This window comes from Poecile atricapillus, chromosome 11 (genome assembly GCF_030490865.1).
Source record: "Poecile atricapillus isolate bPoeAtr1 chromosome 11, bPoeAtr1.hap1, whole genome shotgun sequence".
Classification (NCBI taxonomy): Eukaryota; Metazoa; Chordata; class Aves; order Passeriformes; family Paridae; genus Poecile; species Poecile atricapillus.
Window position 1 is genome coordinate 18,839,939 of NC_081259.1, and position 18,494 is coordinate 18,858,432.

The 18,494-nt window shown below is 59.5% G+C and overlaps 2 protein-coding genes across 3 annotated transcripts; both read left to right on the forward strand.

The window, feature by feature from the left end:
- The first annotated feature begins 814 nt into the window (after positions 1-814).
- PML (PML nuclear body scaffold) lies at positions 815-6,626 on the forward strand. Of its 2 annotated transcripts, XM_058847060.1 has the most exons (7): positions 815-950; positions 1,947-2,523; positions 3,382-3,959; positions 4,785-4,828; positions 5,124-5,192; positions 5,260-5,449; positions 6,071-6,626. In XM_058847060.1, the coding sequence occupies exons 1-7, from the start codon at positions 911-913 to the stop codon at positions 6,160-6,162; spliced, it is 1,590 nt and encodes a 529-aa protein (XP_058703043.1). In that variant the 5' UTR covers positions 815-910; the 3' UTR covers positions 6,163-6,626. The 2 variants fall into 2 exon arrangements, with proteins under 2 accessions (XP_058703043.1, XP_058703044.1); XM_058847061.1 differs by lacking the exon at positions 5,260-5,449.
- Positions 6,627-9,309: 2,683 nt separating this feature from the next.
- Positions 9,310-18,093, forward strand: INSYN1 (inhibitory synaptic factor 1). Its single transcript, XM_058847070.1, has 4 exons — positions 9,310-9,451; positions 10,871-11,040; positions 11,503-12,077; positions 17,396-18,093. The coding sequence occupies exons 3-4, from the start codon at positions 11,883-11,885 to the stop codon at positions 18,026-18,028; spliced, it is 828 nt and encodes a 275-aa protein (XP_058703053.1). The 5' UTR covers positions 9,310-9,451; positions 10,871-11,040; positions 11,503-11,882; the 3' UTR covers positions 18,029-18,093.
- The last annotated feature ends 401 nt before the right edge of the window (positions 18,094-18,494 follow it).

An 18,494-nucleotide genomic window follows, 5' to 3' on the forward strand; every position in this document is an offset into this window, starting at 1 on the left:
CGTGACAATTCCCCGGTGACAATTCCCGGATGACAATTCACCGGTGACAATTCCCCGTGACAATTCCCAGTGACAATTCCCAGTGACAATTCCCCGTGACAATTCCCCGTGACAATTCCCCGGTGACAATTCCCCGGTGACAATTCCCCGTGACAATTCCCCAGTGACAATTCCTGGTGACAATTCCCGGATGACAATTCCCCGTGACAATTCCCCGGTGACAATTCCCAGTGACAATTCCCGGATGACAATTCACCGGTGACAATTCCCAGTGACAATTCCCAGCCATGACACCCCCCAGGTGCCACCTCAGGGGCAATTCCCGGGTGACAAATCCCGGCAGTGTCACCTCGGTGACAATTCCCGGTGACAATTCCCAAGTGACAAATCCCGGTGACAAATCCCGGGTGACAATTCACCGGTGACAATTCCCAGGTGACAATTCCCAGCGGTGCCACCCCGGGTGACAATTCTCAGGTGACAAATCTGGGGTGACAATTCCTGCATCCCCATCCCGATCCCAGAATTCCCTCATTCCCCCGTTCCCATCCGGGTCCCCGCACCCCCGGATTCTCCGGGAACCCCCGCACAGCTCCGGGCCCGCCCCTCTCCCCTCCCTATCGCCATCTCCTCCCGCCCCTCTCCCCTCCCTATCGCCATCTCCTCCCGCCCCTCTCCCCTCCCTATCGCCATCTCCTCCCGCCCCTCTCCCGCCCCTCTCCCCTCCCTATTCCATCTCCTCCCGCCCCTCTCCCGCTCCTCTCCCCTCTTCCCTCTCCCCTCTTCCCTCTCCCCATCTCTTCCCGCCCCTCTCCCCATCTCCTCCCGCCCCTCTCCCGCCCCTCTCCCCTCCCTCTCCCCAGCTCCTCCTTTTCTCTCCCGTTCCAGCCGCCCGGGCCTCGCCGCTCCCATGCCCGACAGCCCCGCCGCGCCCCCGCCGGCCCCGACAGGTACCGGGGACAGCGCCGAGCCCCCCGCCACCCCCTCCCCAAACCCCCTCCCCAAAACCCTCTCCCTAAAACCCCCTCCCCAAAACCCCCTCCCCAAAACCCCCTCCCCAAAACCCCCTCCCCAAAACCCCCTCCCCAAAACCTCCACCCCAAACCCCCCGCCCCAAAACCTCCTCCCCAAAACCTTCACCCCAAACCCCCCGCCCCAAAGCCTCCTCCCCAAAACCCCAGCCCCAAAACCCTCTCCCCAAAACCTCCACCCCAAACCCCCCGTCCCAAACCCCCCTCCCGCTCGGGGGAGGTTTTTGGGGTGCGGAATCTCTGGGGGTGGGCCCGGCCCCGCATTGGGCTTTTTTTTTTGTCCTCCCCAAATATTTGTGTGGGGAAGGGGGAGGGGCTTGGCCGCACTGCCGAGCGGGGGCAGGGCCCGGGGGGGACACTTGGTGACACCTTGGGGACATCTTGGGGACACCTCTGGGGTCAGGGCTGGTGCTGGGGACAGCTCTGCCGGGGAGGGTTTTGGGGTCACTGCCGGGGGGATTTTGGGGTCACTACCGGGGGGATTTTGGGGTCATTGCCGGGGGGTTTTGGGGTCACTGCCGGGGAGATTTTGGGGTCGCTGCCGGGGGAGTTTTGGGGTCATTGCTGGGGGGATTTTGGGGTCATTGCCGGGGGGTTTTGGGGTCACTGCCGGGGGGATTTTGGGGTCACTGCCGGGGAGATTTTGGGGTCGCTGCCAGGGGGATTTTGGGGTCGCTGCCAGGGGGATTTTGGGGTCGCTGCCAGGGGTGTCCCCGCTTTTCCCTCTGTCGGGGCAGGAAGGGGCGGTGGCCGCCCCAAAACCCTTTTGCTTTCGCTTCCACCTCGGCGCGGGGGCGGTTTGGAAATCCCGAATTCCAGGAAGAGCTCGGGGAGGGCGGAGCGAGCGCAGAACCCCGAGCCGGGTTCCTGGGGCCCATCCCACGGGGGAAAACATTCCCTCCTCATCCTCCCCAGATGGAGACGGAACTGGAGACGGCAGCGAGGCCCCGCCAGCACCGGGACCCTCCGCGGGCGCCGCCGCCCCGCCTCGGGAGGAGGAGGAGGATGAGGATGATGATGGTGGTGAGGATGACGAGGATTTCCAGTTCCTGCTGTGCGAGGGCTGCGGGCAGGACTCGGCTCACCCCCGGCTGCTCGGCTGCCTGCACACGCTGTGCCCCGGCTGCCTGAGCGATGCCAAGCAGTGCCCGCGCTGCCAGGCGGCCGCGGCCGCTCCGGCCGTGGATAACCTGCTCTTCAGCAACCTCCGGAGCCGCCTGCAGCTCTGGAAGCAGATCCGCAGCTCCCGCGGGCCCTGCTGCGGCCGCTGCCGCGCCGAGGAGGCGCTGGTGTGGTGCGAGGAGTGCGAGGAGTTCCTGTGCGGCCGCTGCTCCGAGGAGCACCGCTGGTGGCACAAGAAGAAGGAGCACAGGTTCCTCAAGGTGGAGGAGCTGCGGGCGGGCTCGGCGCGGAGCTTCCTGCGGGACACCAAAACCTCCTGCAGCATCTTCTGCTCCTCCAGCAGCCACCCCCAGGAGAGCCGTGTCTGCAGGTGGGTGTGCTGCCCCAAGCTCGTCCCCAGGCCCAAATTCCAAATCCTGTGCCCGAATCCCGTCCTGATCCCAACCATTGTCCTGTCCCCAAACCTCGTCTGTCCCCAAATCCCATCCTGATCTCAAACACTGTCCTGTACCTAAATCAATCCCCTTCTGTCCCTCATCCTGTTCCCAAATTCCAAATCCTGTCCCTAAATCCCATCCTGTTCCCAAGATTAGTCCCCAAACCTCATCCTGTCCCCAGATCCCATCCTGATCTCATTGTCCTGTCCCCAAACCTAGTCCTGTTCCTAAATCCCATCCTGTCCCCAAATCCCTGACCCCTGTCAATCCCTGACCCCTGTCCCTCAGTGACCCCTGTCCATCCCTGACCTGTGTCCATCCCTGACCTGTGTCCATCCCTGACCTGTGTCCATCCCTGACCCCTGTCCATCACTGACCCCTGTCCATCACTGACCCCTGTCCATCCCTGACCTGTGTCCATCACTGACCCCTGTCCATCCCTGACCTGTGTCCACCCCTGACCTGTGTCCACCCCTGACCTGTGTCCATCTCTGACCTGTGTCCATCCCTGACCCCTGTCCATCCCTGACCCCTGTCCCTCAGTGACCCCTGTCCATCCCTGACCTGTGTCCACCCCTGACCTGTGTCCATCCCTGACCTGTGTCCATCCCTGACCTGTGTCCACCCCTGACCTGTGTCCATCCCTGACCTGTGTCCATCCCTGACCCCTGTCCATCCCTCACCTGTGTCTATCACTGACCCCTGTCCACCCCACCCACCCCACCCATCCCTCTCCCCCGTTCCCCCGCCGTGGCTCTGGCCCCGGTGTCACCCGTGTCCCCTCCTCGCAGCATCTACTGTCCCCGCTGCGAGCGCGCGCTGTGCTGTCCCTGCGCGCTGCTGGACACTCGCCACGCGCCCTTCCGCGACCTCGGTGCCGAGACCCTGCGCCGCCGGGACGAGCTGCGCTCCCTGCGCCGCGACCTGCGCCAGCTCCGCGCCGCCTTCCAGGCCTCGCTGGGGCGGCTCCGCGCCGAGGCCGCCCGGCAAGAGGAGCGGCGGCGGCGGCTGCAGGAGAGCGTCCACGCCAGCTGCGAGCGGCTGCAGCGGCTGCTGCGCGGCGAGGCCGAGGAGCTGCAGGCGCTGCTGGAGGCACGGCCGGAGAGCGGCCGGAGCGGGCCGGACGAGGAGCTGCGCGGCGCCGAGGAGGTGCTGCAGCGGCTGGAGGCGGCCGAGAGGCTGGCGGAGCGGCTGGGGCGCTACGGCGGCGAGCAGGAGCTGATGGACATGCAGCCCTTCGTCAAGGGCGCGCTGCGGCGGCTGCGGCAGCTGCGGCCGCCCCGGCCCCCCGAGCCTCAAGAGCCCCCGCGCTTCGCCGAGTGCCGGGCGCGGCTGCGGGCGCTGGTGGAGCGCGTCACGGGGGGCCCCGGTGAGCCGGGCTGGGAGGGGATGGGTTGGGCTGGGTTTGGGTGGGCTGGCTTGGGTTTGGTTTGGTTGGGTTGGGTTGGGTTGGTTTGGTTTGGTTGGGTTTGGTTGGGTTTGGTTGGGTTTGGTTGGGTTTGGTTGGGTTTGGTTGGGTTTGGTTGGGTTTGGTTGGGCTGGGTTTGGATGGGTTTGGTTGGGTTTGGTTGGGCTGGGTTTGGATGGGTTTGGCTGGGCTGGGTTTGGCTGGGCTGGGTTTGGTTGGGCTGGGTTTGGTTGGGTTTGGTTGGGTTTGGTTGGGTTGGGCTGGGTTTGGTTGGGCTGGGTTGGGCTGGGCTGGGCTGGGCTGGGTTTGGTTGGTCTGGCTTTGGTTGGGTTTGGCTGGGCTGGGTTTGGTTGGGTTTGGCTGGGCTGGGTTTGGCTGGGCTGGGTTTGGTTGTCCTCCTCCTCCTCCTCCTTCTCCTCTTTCTTCGCCTTCTTTTTCTTCTCTTTCTTCTTTTTCTTCCTCTCCTCCTCCTCCTCCTCCTTTCCCAAACCTTCCTCCCTCCTCCTCCTCCTCCTCCTCCTCCTCCTCCTCCTCCTCTCCCGTTTCCCTCCTCCGGCTCCGCATCCCCCCCGGAGCTGGGATTTGCTCCGTTGTTTTCCCGGAGACCCTTTGGGGTGTCCCCCTGATCCCGCGGACTCTGGGAATGCTCCTTCCCGGCTTCCTGGATCCTCCCAAACCCCCTGGGCCATCCCAATCCAGAGGGAAGGGGACCGGAGCCGTCGGGCGGGATTTTCCCGGCTCCGCAGGCTCTGGTTTGGGATCTCATCCCGGTTTTCTCCATCCCAGCCACGGACATCCCCGAGCTCCAGGAGGCCCTGGAGAACGACCCGGTGAGACATCGGGGCCCCATCCCAAACCTGGACCTCTCCTTTCCCTTTTCCCACCCCGGTATTCCCCGTTTTTCCTCAATTCCTGTGAATTCCCACATCCCACCAGGCATGGTCCCGCCCCATCCCGCTGCTCCGTAGGGACGATTTCCCCATTTTTCACGGGGAATTCCATGACCGCGGGAGCAGCGCCCAGATCCAGCCCAAATCCTCCGTGCCTCAGTTTCCCCATTCCCGAGGCTGTTCCCGCCCCTCCGCTGGGATCCGAGTCCGCCCTAACTCCGAGCTCTTCCCGCAGGAGGAGGATCCGATTCATCCCAAAACCCGGAGCATCTCCCCCAGCCTTGAGGAGATCCACGTGGAGCAGGTGAGGCCCGTCCCATCCGGGTGGGATCCGGAGGGAATTCCCAATCCCACCAATCCCACTTTTCCAGCCTCTCCCGCACCCCTGGAACAAGCGGCCGGCTCCCTGCACGGAGAGGGGCAGCCAGATGTCTCCCAAAATCCTGAAGCTGGAATGTGACCAAGAGCCGGGCCCCAGCCACCCCAAATCCCACTGGGAATTCCGGACGGAGCCCGGCCCCTCCACGTCGTGGCACAACCACGTCAGGGCCGGTGACCCAGGTGGGGACCGGGAACGGCACCAGACTTGTTATCCCGTTTTTCCCGGGATCCGTGGGATCGCTCCCGGCCTTCCTGAGCCCCCACTGCATGGGAACTTTGGCCAAGGATGGGGATGCGAGTGATCTGTGGGGTGAGGGATCCATGGAGTGAGGGATCCATGGGGTGAGGGATCCATGGAGTGAGGGATCCACGGGGTGAGGGATCCATGGGGTGAGGGATCCATGGAGTGAAGGATCCATGGGATGAGGGATCCATGGGGATGAGGGATCCATGGAATTCAGGATCCATGGGATGAAGGATCCATGGAATGATGGATCCACGCAATTCAGGATCCATGGGATGAAGGATCCATGGGATGATGGATCCATGGAATTCAAGATCCATGGGATGAAGGATCCATGGAATTCAGGATCCATGGAATTCAGGATCCATGGGGATGAGGGATCCATGGAATGAGGGATCCATGGGATGCGGGATCCATGGAATTCAGGATCCATAGAATTCAGGATCCATGGAGTCACCACCATTCCTGGGGTTGCCCCCAAGCTCTGTTTGGTTCCTGGAGCAAAACTCGGGAGCGCTGATCCGGTGGGATCCAGGATTTTGGGATTTTCCTTGCAGAGGGCGGGAGCATCATCGTCATCTGCAGCTCGGACGACAGCGACGAGGACACCACGGTGGTGACGGTGACACCGGAGCCGCCTCCGTGCTGACAGCCCCTGGAACCATCCCGCTTCATCCTGGAATTCCCAGATTCCTGCTTGGGCTTTCCTCTTCTTGCCCCATCCCAATTTTATCGCTGGACCGAGCTTCCAGTGCTCTGGAAGGTCTGGAAATCCCGCCTGGACCTGCTGGCACCTCCCCTTTGGGGTTTCCTGGGAATGATGTTCTCCTCTTCAATCCCATTCAGCTTGATCCCAAAATAAAATCCAGGATGGGATTTGGGATCTGTGCTGGCGGATCCCATTCCCAAGCCCCCCTCAAAGGTGGGGAGATGATCCCAAGGGTGGGATCCCCTCTGGGATCCCCCATCAGTACCTGGAGCAGGGAATTCCTTAGGATTGGGATCAGGATTGGGATTGGGATTGGGATTGGGATTGGGATTGGGATCAGGTTTTCCAATGTAACGAGGGATTAAAATCCCGGTTTTTTTAATGCCTCCCCTCAATAAAGCCATTCCAGGATAAAATTCCAGCCCTGCTGTAATTTCCCAGCTTCCTCCACCAGTTCTTCCCACCCTGCTTTTTCCAATCCATCCTGAGCAGAGGGAAAACCGGGAATAATTAATGGGATAAAACCCATCTGTCCTGCTCCCTGCTGATCCCAGGGTTTTGGGGATGGGAGATCCCAGAGATCCAGTCCCAACATTCCATGAGTGGCAGAGCCTGTTCCAGCCTCATTCCCACAAATCCTGGAATTCCCATTTCCCAGGCCGAGGGTTTGGGATTGTCCTGAGGGAAAACAGGGAATGAGTTCAGGGCTTTGCTTTTATCCCAGATCCTGATTCTCGGGACACCCCCAGCTCCAGGAATGTTTTCCATGGATTGAATTCCCGTTCCTCGCTCCCAAGGCTGCTCCCATCCCCATCCCATCCTTTCTGCCGCCTTTCCCAGGATTTTGGGGACATGGGGACATCGCCCCGGGGGTGGCACCTGAACCTGTCCCCATCCCGGCCCTTGGGTGTCCCAGGTGTCCCCAGTGGTGTCCCAGGTGTCCCCGGGGTGTCCCAAGGTGTCCCCAGGGTGTCCCAGGTGTCCCCAGGGTGTCCCAGGTGTCCCCAGGGGTGGCACTGGGTGCCGGGCGCGGGCGGTGTCGCCGAGCGGGGCTGGCTGTGACAGGGCAGTGCCACCAGCAGGGGTCCCCTGAGCACAGCGGCTGGAGCTGCTGGGGACACTGCTGGGGACACTGGGGACACTGCTGGGGACACTGCTGGGGACACTGGGGACACAGCTGGGGACACTGCTGGGGACACTGCTGGGGACACTGGGGACACTGCTGGGGACACTGCTGGGGACACTGCCAGGGACACTGGGGACACAGCTGGGGACACTGCTGGGGACACTGCTGGGGACAGCGCTGGGGATACTGCTGGGGACACTGGGGACACTGGGGACACTGCTGGGGACAGCGCTGGGGACACTGGGGACACTGCTGGGGACAGCGCTGGGGACACTGGGGACACTGCTGGGGACATTGGGGACACTACCACATGTGACACTCAGTGCCATCGGTGCCATCAGCGTCATCGGTCCCCCCCCCCCCCCCCCCGCTGTCCCTTGGTCCCCCCTGCTGGACCTGGAGCGGGGGAGGGGAGGGAGGGGAGCGATCCCAAAGGATCCAGGACGTTATTCCCGATCCATCAGTGATCCCAAAGGATCCAGGACGTTATTCCCAATCCATCAGTGTTCCCAGAGGATCCAGGATGTTATTCCCGATCCATCAGTGATCCCAAAGGATCCAGGACGTTATTCCTGATCCATCAGTGATCCCAAAGGATCCAGGACGTTATTCCTGATCCATCAGGGATCCCAAAGGATCCAGGATGTTATTCCCGGAGTCACTGGGCTGTGGGATCGGGATCAGCTTTTCCCTGCCCCAATCCCTCCCCAAAGCTCATCCATCCCAAAAAACGGGGCTGACACTTCCAGGGGGGCGGAACAGCTCCCAAAAACCCCAAATCCTGGGAAAAGGGGTCTCAAAGCTCCGCAAAAATCCCACTGTCCCGGGCTTCCCTTCCGTGCCGGGGAAATCCCGTTGTTCCGGGAGGAGCCGAAGCCTCTCCGGGTGTTTTCGGGGCCGTTGGGCTCTGCTGGAACGCTGTGAATGATCCCGATGGGATGCGATCAATAATTCACAGCCCCATCCATCAATTCCTAAAGCAACACCGGGAAAAGGGATGGGAGCAGGAGAGGGGGAAAACGGGAACGGGGAAATGATGGGATAAACCCGGCCTGGCTACGGAAATGGATTTGTGCCATCCATGGATCCATGGATCCACCCAGGGATTACAGCCATCCATCCATCCATGGATGTTTCTCTTTCCTGGGATGCCTCTCTCCCATCCCAGCCGGGTTTTTCCTGGATCCCACAAAAATTATCCCCAAATCCCCCTGGAGAGGAGGCGGGGGGAGCATCTGTGGAGGAGGGGGAAAAGCTGGAAAAGGGAGACTCATCCTGAGGGAATGTCCCCAGCCCTGCCCCGGTTTCCCAAAATCCTAATCCTGCTCCAGCCTCGATCCATTCCCTCGCCATTCCCTGCTCCATTCCTGCTCCATTCTTTCTCCATTCCTGCTCCATTCCCAATCCATTCCTGCTCCATTCCCGCTCCATTCCCTCTCCATTCCCAATCCATTCCCACTCCATTCCCATTCCCGCTCCATTCCCGCTCCATCCCCACTCCATTCCCATTCCCCACTCCATTCCCTCTCCATTCCTGCTCTATCCCCACTCCATTTCCAATCCATTCCCAATCCATTCCCACTCCATTCCCATTCCCGCTCCATCCCCGCTCTATTCCCATTTCCTGTTCCATTCCCTCTCCATTCCCTGCTCCATTCCCTGCTCTGTTCCCGCTCCATTCCCACTCCATTCCCATCCCCTCTCCATTCCCATTCCCGCTCCATCCCCGCTCCATTCCCATTTCCTGCTCCATTCCCTCTTCATTCCTTGCTCCATTCCCTCTCTATTTCCGCTCCATTCCCGCTCCATTCCCTGCTCCGTTCCCGCTCCATTCCCGCTCCATTCCCGCTCCATCCCTTCTCCATTCCCATTCCCGCTCCATCCCCTCTCCATTCCCGGCTCCCGGTGCCTTTAATTCCCGTTTCCCGGCTCAGGCCCGGCCCCTCCGGTGACACAGCAGCGCCGCCGGGGCCGGGCAGCGCGGGGAGGCTGCGGCCGGAGCGGGGCCGGGCCGGGCCCTCCGCCGCTCATGGCCCTGCCCGGGGCCCGCTCCGCCCGCCCGGAGCCCGCGGAGAGCCCGGCCCTGAGCCCGCAGCGCCGCCGGTGCGTGCGGGGGGCTCCGGGACCGGGCTGCGGCACCGGGAACGGGGGAGCCGGGATCGGGAAAGGGGCTGCGGGATCGGGAACGGGGCTGCGGGATCGGGAATGGGGCTGCGGGATCGGGAATAGGGGCTCCGGGACCGGGCTCCGGGACCGGACTGCGGCACCGGGAATGGGGGTCCGGGACCGGGCTCCGGGACCGGGAATGGGGGGCCCGGGACAGGGAAAGAGGCCTGGGAGTCTGGGGTTGTGGGACCGGAATGGGGACACCGGGAGAGGGTAGAGGGGCCTGGGGGTGCAGGACCGGGGATGGGGACACCAAGACAGGGAAAGGGGCCCGGGGGCTTCCGGGGCTGCGGGATCGGGGATGGGGACACCGGGAGAGGGACAGGGGTCCGGGAATGGGGACACCGGGAGAGGGACAGGGGTCCGGGGATGGGGACACCGGGAGAGGGACAGGGGTCCGGGGATGGGGGTCCGGGGATGGGGACACGGAGGGGCTCCGCCCGGCAGGAGCACGGGGCCAGCCCGGCCCTGCCGAGCCCACAGCGCGTCCCGGGGGTCCCGGAGAGGGGACACGGCGAGAGGGGATGTGGCAATGGGGGATGGAGGATGCGGAGAGCGGGAATCGGGAATGGAGGCTCCGGGATTGGAGGATCCGGGCTCCGGAGATGGAGGATGCGGGGATAGGGAATGAAGGCTCCGGGGATGGAAAATCCGGGGAGAGGGAAGGGAGGGCTGGAGGATTCGGGAATAGGGGATGGAGGATTCGGGAATGGAAGAATGCGGGAGAAGGGATGGAGGATGCGGGAACCGCGATGGAGGATTCAGGGATGGAAGATGCGGGGAGCGGCGTGCATGGAGGATGAGGGAGACGGGAATTGGGAATTCGGGAACCGGCGATGGAGGATGTGGAGATGGAGGATTCGGAGAGCGGGGCTGGAAGCTGCGGATAGCGACAGCCTCCATCCCCGGAGGGCGCGGAGACCGGGAATGAGGGATGGTGGTACCGGGAATGAGGGATGGCGGGACCGGGAATGAGGGATGGTGGTACCGGGAATGAGGGATGGCGGTACCGGGGCTGAGAGATGCCGGTACCGGGGCTGAGGGATACTGGGAATGGAGGATGCCGCTACCGGCGAGGGAAACGCGGCCCTAGCGAGCTCCCCTTCCCCGTCCGCACCCCCGAACCGGCGCCCCCCGCCCCGCCCCGCTCCCCCCGAGCCGTTCCCGGTTCCCGGGGGGGCACTCGGGGGCACGGAGCGCTCTCCCCCCGCCGCGGCCGGGGCGGGGCCGGGATCGGGAGCGTTCCGGGGAGGGGGAATGACTGCGGGAAGGGCTCCGGGAGGGGCCCCTGTAACGGGGATCCCCCCGCCGGTAACGCGGGTCCCCCCGCCGGTAACGCGGGTCCCCTCGCCGCAGCGAGCGGAGCGGAGCGGCCCCGGCCCCCGCGGAAAAGCCCTGAGGAAGGCGGGAGCGGGCGGCGAGGAGGAGGAGGAAGAGGAGGAGGAGGAGGAAGCGAGAGAAGGAGCCGGGGATAACAGGACAGGGAAGAGCTGGGAGTGAAGCCCGGGAGCGGCCGGAGAGCGCCGGTGAGTGCAGAGCTGTGCCCGTGTCCCTGGGGTGTCCCCCTATCCCTCTGTCCCCCTGGGTGTCCCCCTGAGTGTCCCCCTGGGTGTCCCCCTGGGTGTCCCCCGGGTGTCCCTCCGTCTCCCTGGCTGTCCCCCTGGATGTCCCCCTGGGTGTCCCCCGGTTCCCCTGGGTGTCCCCCTGGGTGTCCCCCAGTTCCCCTGGGTGTCCCCCTGGGTGTCCCCCTGGGTGTACCCCTGTCCCTCTGGGTGTCCCTCTGTCCCCCTGGGTGTCCCCTGGGTGTCCCGGGAGGCCCCGCCGTGCCCAGGTTCGGACAGGGGGGGACTGAAGGGGGTGACAGCGACATTCCCAGGCCCCATCCTGTCCCCTCCTCAGCCCGGGGCGAACACCGCGACACCAGGGGAGCGCCCAGAGCCCTTCCCGAGGATTTTCCCGGCTCTTTTCCATTCCCTCTGTCCCCGCAGGAGGAGGGACCCCCACCCCCCGCGCCACCCAGGACAGCCGGACCCCCCCGCTGACCACCCGCGGCCAACGCCGGACCCGCCAGCCCTCCTTGGAGACACCGAGCCGCGCCAAGTCCCCTTCCTGGCAAATCCCAGCCTCTCCTCCTCCTCCTCTTCCTCCTCCTCCTCCTCTCCTCCTCTCCTCCTCCTCCTCCTCCTGCTCCTGCTGCTGCTGCTGGCGGTGTCACCCCCGGGCCAGCTCCCGCGTCCCCCCGCATGGTGCGCCCCGATCGCCCCGGGCAGCGGCGGCGGCGTTAAGATGGTGAGAGCTGCCCGGGCCGGGCCGGGCGGGGAGCAGCGGGATGGACACCGGCCCGGCGATCCCGGCCGCGTAGGGAACGATGGACTCGCGGAGCCGCCGGGATGCGCAGCGCACGGAGCGGCCCGGCAGCGGCACCGGCAGCACCGGCACCGGCACCGGCAGCGGCCGTAGCGAGGGCGAGAGGGAGCGCATCCGCGGCCGCATGAGGATGGTGATCGGGCAGCTCGAGGGAATCCTGCGAGAGCTCAAGGAGGTGGCCAAGGAGCTCCGCGAGGTAGGAAAACCCCGGGATAATCCCCAGAGGGTCCCGGGTTTGTCCCGTTCCCGGCTCGGGATGTGGCGGCAGCCGCGGAACCCGCGGGGATCTCCCCGAGCTGAGGTTGCCGAAGAGAGGAGGAAATTTGGGCAAAATCCCGAGGCAGGAAAACCCCCGGGATAACGCTGGGAATGTCCTGTCCCAAATTTTCCCCCCGTCCTGGGCTGGGCTGGGATGGCAGAGAGATCCCAGGAAGGATCCGGCTGAGGTGCCAAAATCTGAGGAGGAAATCACAAAATCCTGAGGCAGGAAAACTCCCGGGGTAAGGCTGGGAATGTCTGTCCCAAATTTCCCCACTCCCAGTTCGGGAGGAGGAAATTTGGCTGTGATTTGTCAAATCCCGAGGCAGGAAAATCCCTGGGATAACGTTGGGAATGTCCTGTCCCAAATTTCCCCATTCCCAGCTTGGGATGGGGCAGCGGTGGCAGCACCAGGGGGATTCTGGATGAGTTGGATTTTCCCAAAAAAAGAAAAAAAAAGGAGGAAAATAAGCAATCCCAAATTTCCCCCCATTTTTCTGCTTTATCGATCCAAATTTTCCCCTTTTATTCACCCGAATTCCCCCCTTTTTCTATTCCAAATTTCCTCTTTTTTGGGGTAAATTTTTCCCCTTTTTTTGAGTCCAATTTCCCCTTTTATGAATCCAAATTTTCCCTCTTTTGAGCCAATTATTCCCCTTTTTTGACCCAAATTTCTCCCTTTTTTTGTTCCAGTTTCCTCCTTTTTTCAAGTCAATTCCCCATTTTATTGACCCATTTCCCCCCTTTTATTGATTCCAATTTTCCCCTTTTTTTGAGCCAAAATTTGCCCCATTTTTGATCCAAGTTTCCTCCTTTTATTGATTGCCGTTTTTCCCTTTATCAATCCAAATTTCCCCCTTTCACTGATCCAAAATTTCCTCTTTTTCAAGCCAAAATTTCCTCCTTTTTGGCCCAATTTTCCCTTTCATGACCCAAATTTTCCCCTTTTTTTTGTTCCAAATTTTTTCCTCTTATTGATCCACAATTCTCACTTTTATTGATCCAATTTCCCCCCTTTTATTGGTCCAAATTTCCCCCTTTTTTGATTCCAAAATTTATCTGAAACCTCACAAAATTCAGGTTCCTGTCCTAAACCTCGCTGCTCCCACCAGGATAACCCAGAATTCCAAAAGCCAGAGCTCCGGAAAAGTGTGGAATTTGGGTTTTGGGAATTCATGGGGTGGGATCATGGATTGGGGTCCCCTCAGGGCCACCAAAATGTCCTGGATTTGTGACACGGAGGTGTCCCCATGGAATGTTTGGAATGTCCATCCCAGTGTCCATCTCTGCTCAAGGCCACCAAAATCTTGGATTTGTGACGTTGAGGTGACCCCATGGAATGTTTGGAATGTCCCAGGTTGGTGGCTCTGAGATGAGGTGGGATCATGGATTGGGATCCCAAATCCAAAGTGTCCTGGATTTGTGACATTGGGATGTCCCCATGGAATGTTTGGAATGTCCATCCCAGTGTCCATCTCTGCTCAAGGCCACCAAAATCCTGGATTTGTGACATTAGGGCTTCCCCATGGAATCTTTGGAATGTCCCAGGTTGGTGGCTCTGAGATGAGGTGGGATCATGGATTTGGATCCCTCAGGGCCACCAAAATGTCCTGGATTTGTGACGTTGAGGTGTCCCCATGGAATGCTTGGAATGTCCATCCCAGTGTCCATCTCTGCTCAAGGCCACCAAAATCTTGGATTTGTGACGTTGAGGTGACCCCATGGAATGTTTGGAATGTCCCAGGTTGGTGGCTCTGAGATGAGGTGGGATCATGGATTGGGGTCTCCTCAGGGCCACCAAAATGTCCTGGATTTGTCACATCCTGCTTTTCCCAGTCTCCCTCCTTCCTTCCCATCCGTTTGTGCCCAGAATTTTTCCCGGGTGTTCTGTGTTGGGGAAAACGATGATTAAAATCCTTGGATGGAGAAATCCCCGAATCTCCATTCAAAACCCCCCAAAAATTCCCATGGGAAGAGCCCATTCCATCTGGAATTATTGGGATCCATGGGATCCCAGCACCCCAAGGAGTTCCCTCCCAGCCTTTTCCCTGAAGAAATCCTACCATGATCCCAATGGGAAAAAATTCCTTAATAATGCTGGGAACAATTGGGAATTAACCAGGAATGCTCAGGAAGGTCCAGGGTTTTGTTTTGCCAAAAAACAGCACTTTTGGGACAGGGTTGGGAATTATTTAGGAGCTGGGTTTTGGGGAATTTTTGGAGCTGGGTTCTGAGAATTTTGGGAATCGGTTTGGGGGATTTTGGGAGCGAGTTTGGGGGACTTTAGGAGTGGGTTTGGGGGATTTGGGGAATCGGTTTGTGGGATTTTGGGAGCACTTTTTTGGGGATTTTGGGAGCTGGGTTTGGGGGATTTTGGGAGATGAGATTTGGAGATTTTAGGAGCTGGGATTTGGGGAGTTTTGGGAGCTGGGATTTGGTGATTTGGCTGTTTTATCCATGGATGGATTCCAGGAAAGACCTTTGGGATGATTTGGAATAGGGCCAGGGAATTTTAGGTCCTGGACAGATCCAGATGGAATCCAGCCTGGAAAATCAGCTGGAAAATCCACCCCTGGAAGTGTCCCAAGCCAGGCTGGGCTTTGGGTCTTGGAGCAACCTGGGATAGTGGGAAGTGTGCCCGTGGGAATGGGAACTAAGGATTCCAATCCAAACCAATCCAGAATTCCTTGGAAAAACTTTGGATCCCAAAATGCCTGGACAGAGGTGCTCGGGATGGGACCAGCAGCCAAGGGATTGTGGGACATCCCCCAAAATCCCTGGGAAGGCGAGGTGTTGGGTTTGGGATTGGGAAAAACCATTCCATCCCTCTGGAATGCTGGGAGGGGATCCTCCCCCAAGTAGTGCCGGGCCTGGATCTCCCCATCCCAGGCTTGGATCCACTTCCCAGTCCTCTTCCCAAATCCCTGTGGGGATGGAAGGGCCGTCAGATCCCACCCTTGGATCCTGTCAGATCCCAACCCTTTGGATCCCGATATCCCAACCCTTTGATTCCATCAGATCCCACCTCTCTGATCCCATTGGACCCCACCCTTGGATCCCATAGGATTCCCCCCCTTCTGATCCCAGCCCAAAATCCGGGATCAGGAGCCACCAATCCCAACCCCCGGAAGGGACCTTGGGTTTGGTCTGCAGCCAAAACCCCAAAAATCCCAAAAAACCCCAAGGATGGGGCTCCAGCTGTCCCACATGAGCCCAAGCTGGGCAGGAACATTCCAGCTGGGATTTTATTGGGAAGCCTCTGGCTGGCACCAGGAACTCATCCCGAACCTCCGCCCCTGCTTGTGGGGGATGAATCCTTCCCAGTTTCCTGGGAATTTGTCCCCTACAAGCAGGAGAGAGGGTTTGGGATGAATCCCTGGGGATATTCCCAGGGAATCAGGAGGATTTTCCCCCCCCTCCAAACTGGAAAAGCTCTGCCAGCCTTGGTGAGGGAGGAAAAGGGAGGGGGGGTAGCAAATCCCAAATCCTTCTTTCCGTGTAAATCCTCCACGGGAGCTGAGTGTCACCGAGGGACTTAATCCTGGTTTAAAATAGGGAATGATCCTAAAAATAACCTGGAGTGACATTAATCCTGGGATGAGGACAGCCGTGAGTGACAGCGGTTCTGGGATGGGACCGGGATTGGGACGGGACCAGGATTGGGACGGGACCAGGATTGGGATGGGACCGGGATTGGGAAGGGACTGGGATTGGGATGGGTCCTCAGGTGACGGGGATGTTCTGGCCCTGTCCCAGCACTGAAATTCCAGGTGGAAACAGAGGGGATCCCATTCCATCAGAACCATTTGGTAATGGGGTATTCCCAAAGATTCCCAGATCTTCTTCCCGATCTTTTTCTTTTCCCAAAAATGCAGTGGTCAGAAAATCCCTTTTTATAAACTCTTTTTCTCAAGGTTAGGCTTTTCTTTCCCCCCTAAAAAAAAGGAAAAAATGAAAGGAAAAGGGATGTGGAAGACGGAAAAGGAGTTTTCCTGAATTCCAGGCTTACCTGGGGATATTCCCAATGAGCCTCAAAGCCAAACCTTGAGGGATGGAGGTATCCCTTTTCCAGGGAACTTTCCCTGGAAGATATGGGATGGGAAAACAATGTGGAAGTAGAAGAGGAGAAGTTGGGTCCATCCATCCATCCATCCATCCATGGATTCCATCCATCCATCCATCATCCGTCCATCCATCCATCCATCCATCCATCCATCATCCATCATCCATCCATCATCCATCATCCATCATCCATCCATCCATCCATCATCCATCCATCATCCATCCATCCATCATCCATCCATCCATCCATCCATCCATCCATCATCCATCCATCCATCATCCATCCATCCATCCATCCATCCATCATCCATCCATCATCCATCATCCATCATCCATCCATCCATCCATCATCCATCCATCATCCATCCATCCATCATCCATCCATCCATCATCCATCATCCATCATCCATCCATCCATCATCCATCCATCCATCATCCATCCATCCATCCATCCATCCATCCATCCATCCATCATCCATCCATCCATCATCCATCCATCCATCCATCCATCATCCATCCATCCATCATCCATCCATCATCCATCATCCATCCATCATCCATCATCCATCCATCCATCCATCATCCATCCATCATCCATCATCCATCCATCCATCCATCATCCATCCATCATCCATCAATCATCCATCCATCCATCCATCATCCATCCATCCATCATCCATCATCCATCCATCCATCCATCCATCCATCATCCATCCATCCATCATCCATCATCCATCCATCCATCATCCATCCATCATCCATCATCCATCCATCATCCATCCATCATCCATCATCCATCCATCATCCTTCCATCATCCATCATCCATCCATCATCCATCCATCATCCATCCATCCATCATCCATCCATCATCCATCCATCATCCATCCATCATCCATCATCCATCATCCATCATCCATCCATCCATCATCCATCCATCATCCATCCATCCATCATCCATCCATCCATCCATCATCCATCATCCATCCATCATCCATCCATCATCCATCCATCATCCATCATCCATCCATCATCCATCCATCATCCATCCATCATCCATCCGTCATCCATCATCCATCATCCATCCATCCATCCATCCATTCATCATCCATCCATCCATTCATCCATCCATCATCCATCCATCCATCCATCCATCCATCCATCATCCATCCCTGTGTCCATCCCTGTCTCCGCAGGTCGTGTCCCAGATTGACCGCCTGACGTCGGACTTTGCTCTGGACCTGGAGCCGGATGCTTGGACTCCGGCCACGGCCAGCAGCACGTCCAGCAGCGACCGGGGCGGCGCCAGCCTCGAGCTGGGCCCGCTGGACTTCGCCGCTTCCGACATCCTCTCGGACAGTTGGGAATTCTGCTCCTTCCTGGACGCCTCCACGCCCTCGGACCCCGGCGATTGTCCGGAGCCTCTGCGGCCACCGCCGGCCCGGCTGATGAACGGGGGGGTCCCCGTGGCCAACGGCCCCCGTGGGGGTGAGGGAACCCCGGATTCCTCCAGCGAGGAATGTTTCGGGAGCACGGCCATTCCCAAAATCCCAGCGCAGCGGCCGGCAGGGACGCGGGAGCGCGTCCGCTTCAGCGACAAGGTGCTCTACCATGCCCTGTGCTGTGATGACGACGGCGACAACGACGTTCCCGACGTTCCCGACGATCCCGGCAGGAAGGGGACTCGGGAGCAGCTCCCGAGGAATCCGGGAGCCATCCCGATCCGCAGGGCCACGAGGAACAGCAGCACCCAGACTGTGGCTGATAAGAGCACGCAGACGTTGCTGCCGTACGTCCCGGCCAGGCAGAGAATTCCCAACAAAAACTGAGCCCGGATCTGGGTTTGGGAAGGGTTTGGGGGAGGGGGGAAAATCCCTGGGAAAGGGGTTGGAAAAGATCTATATATAAATATAAATATATATTTCAATAAATCCGTACTCCTCATAAACGCCGAGTGAGAAGGTGGCAACGAATATCCCGATATCCCGATATCCCGACTGTTTCCAAGCTCAGGGAATTTTGAATGCCTTTTTTTGTTATGGATAGAAGGTGCTCAATAAATCATTGGGATGTGCCAGGAAAGGGCTGGCCAGCACTTCCAGAGGGCAGGAATGGGGCACGGATTGGGATGTGGAAAATGCTGGAAGGGCTGGAAGGATTTGGAACAGGGAATTTCCCTTCCCTGGGATGTGTTATCCCTGTTTGGTTTAGGATAATTCAGTGGGATTGGATTGGATCCCTGGCTGAGGGGAGTTGGGATGGCACCGGGATGGTTCCAGGATATCCCTGAGATGT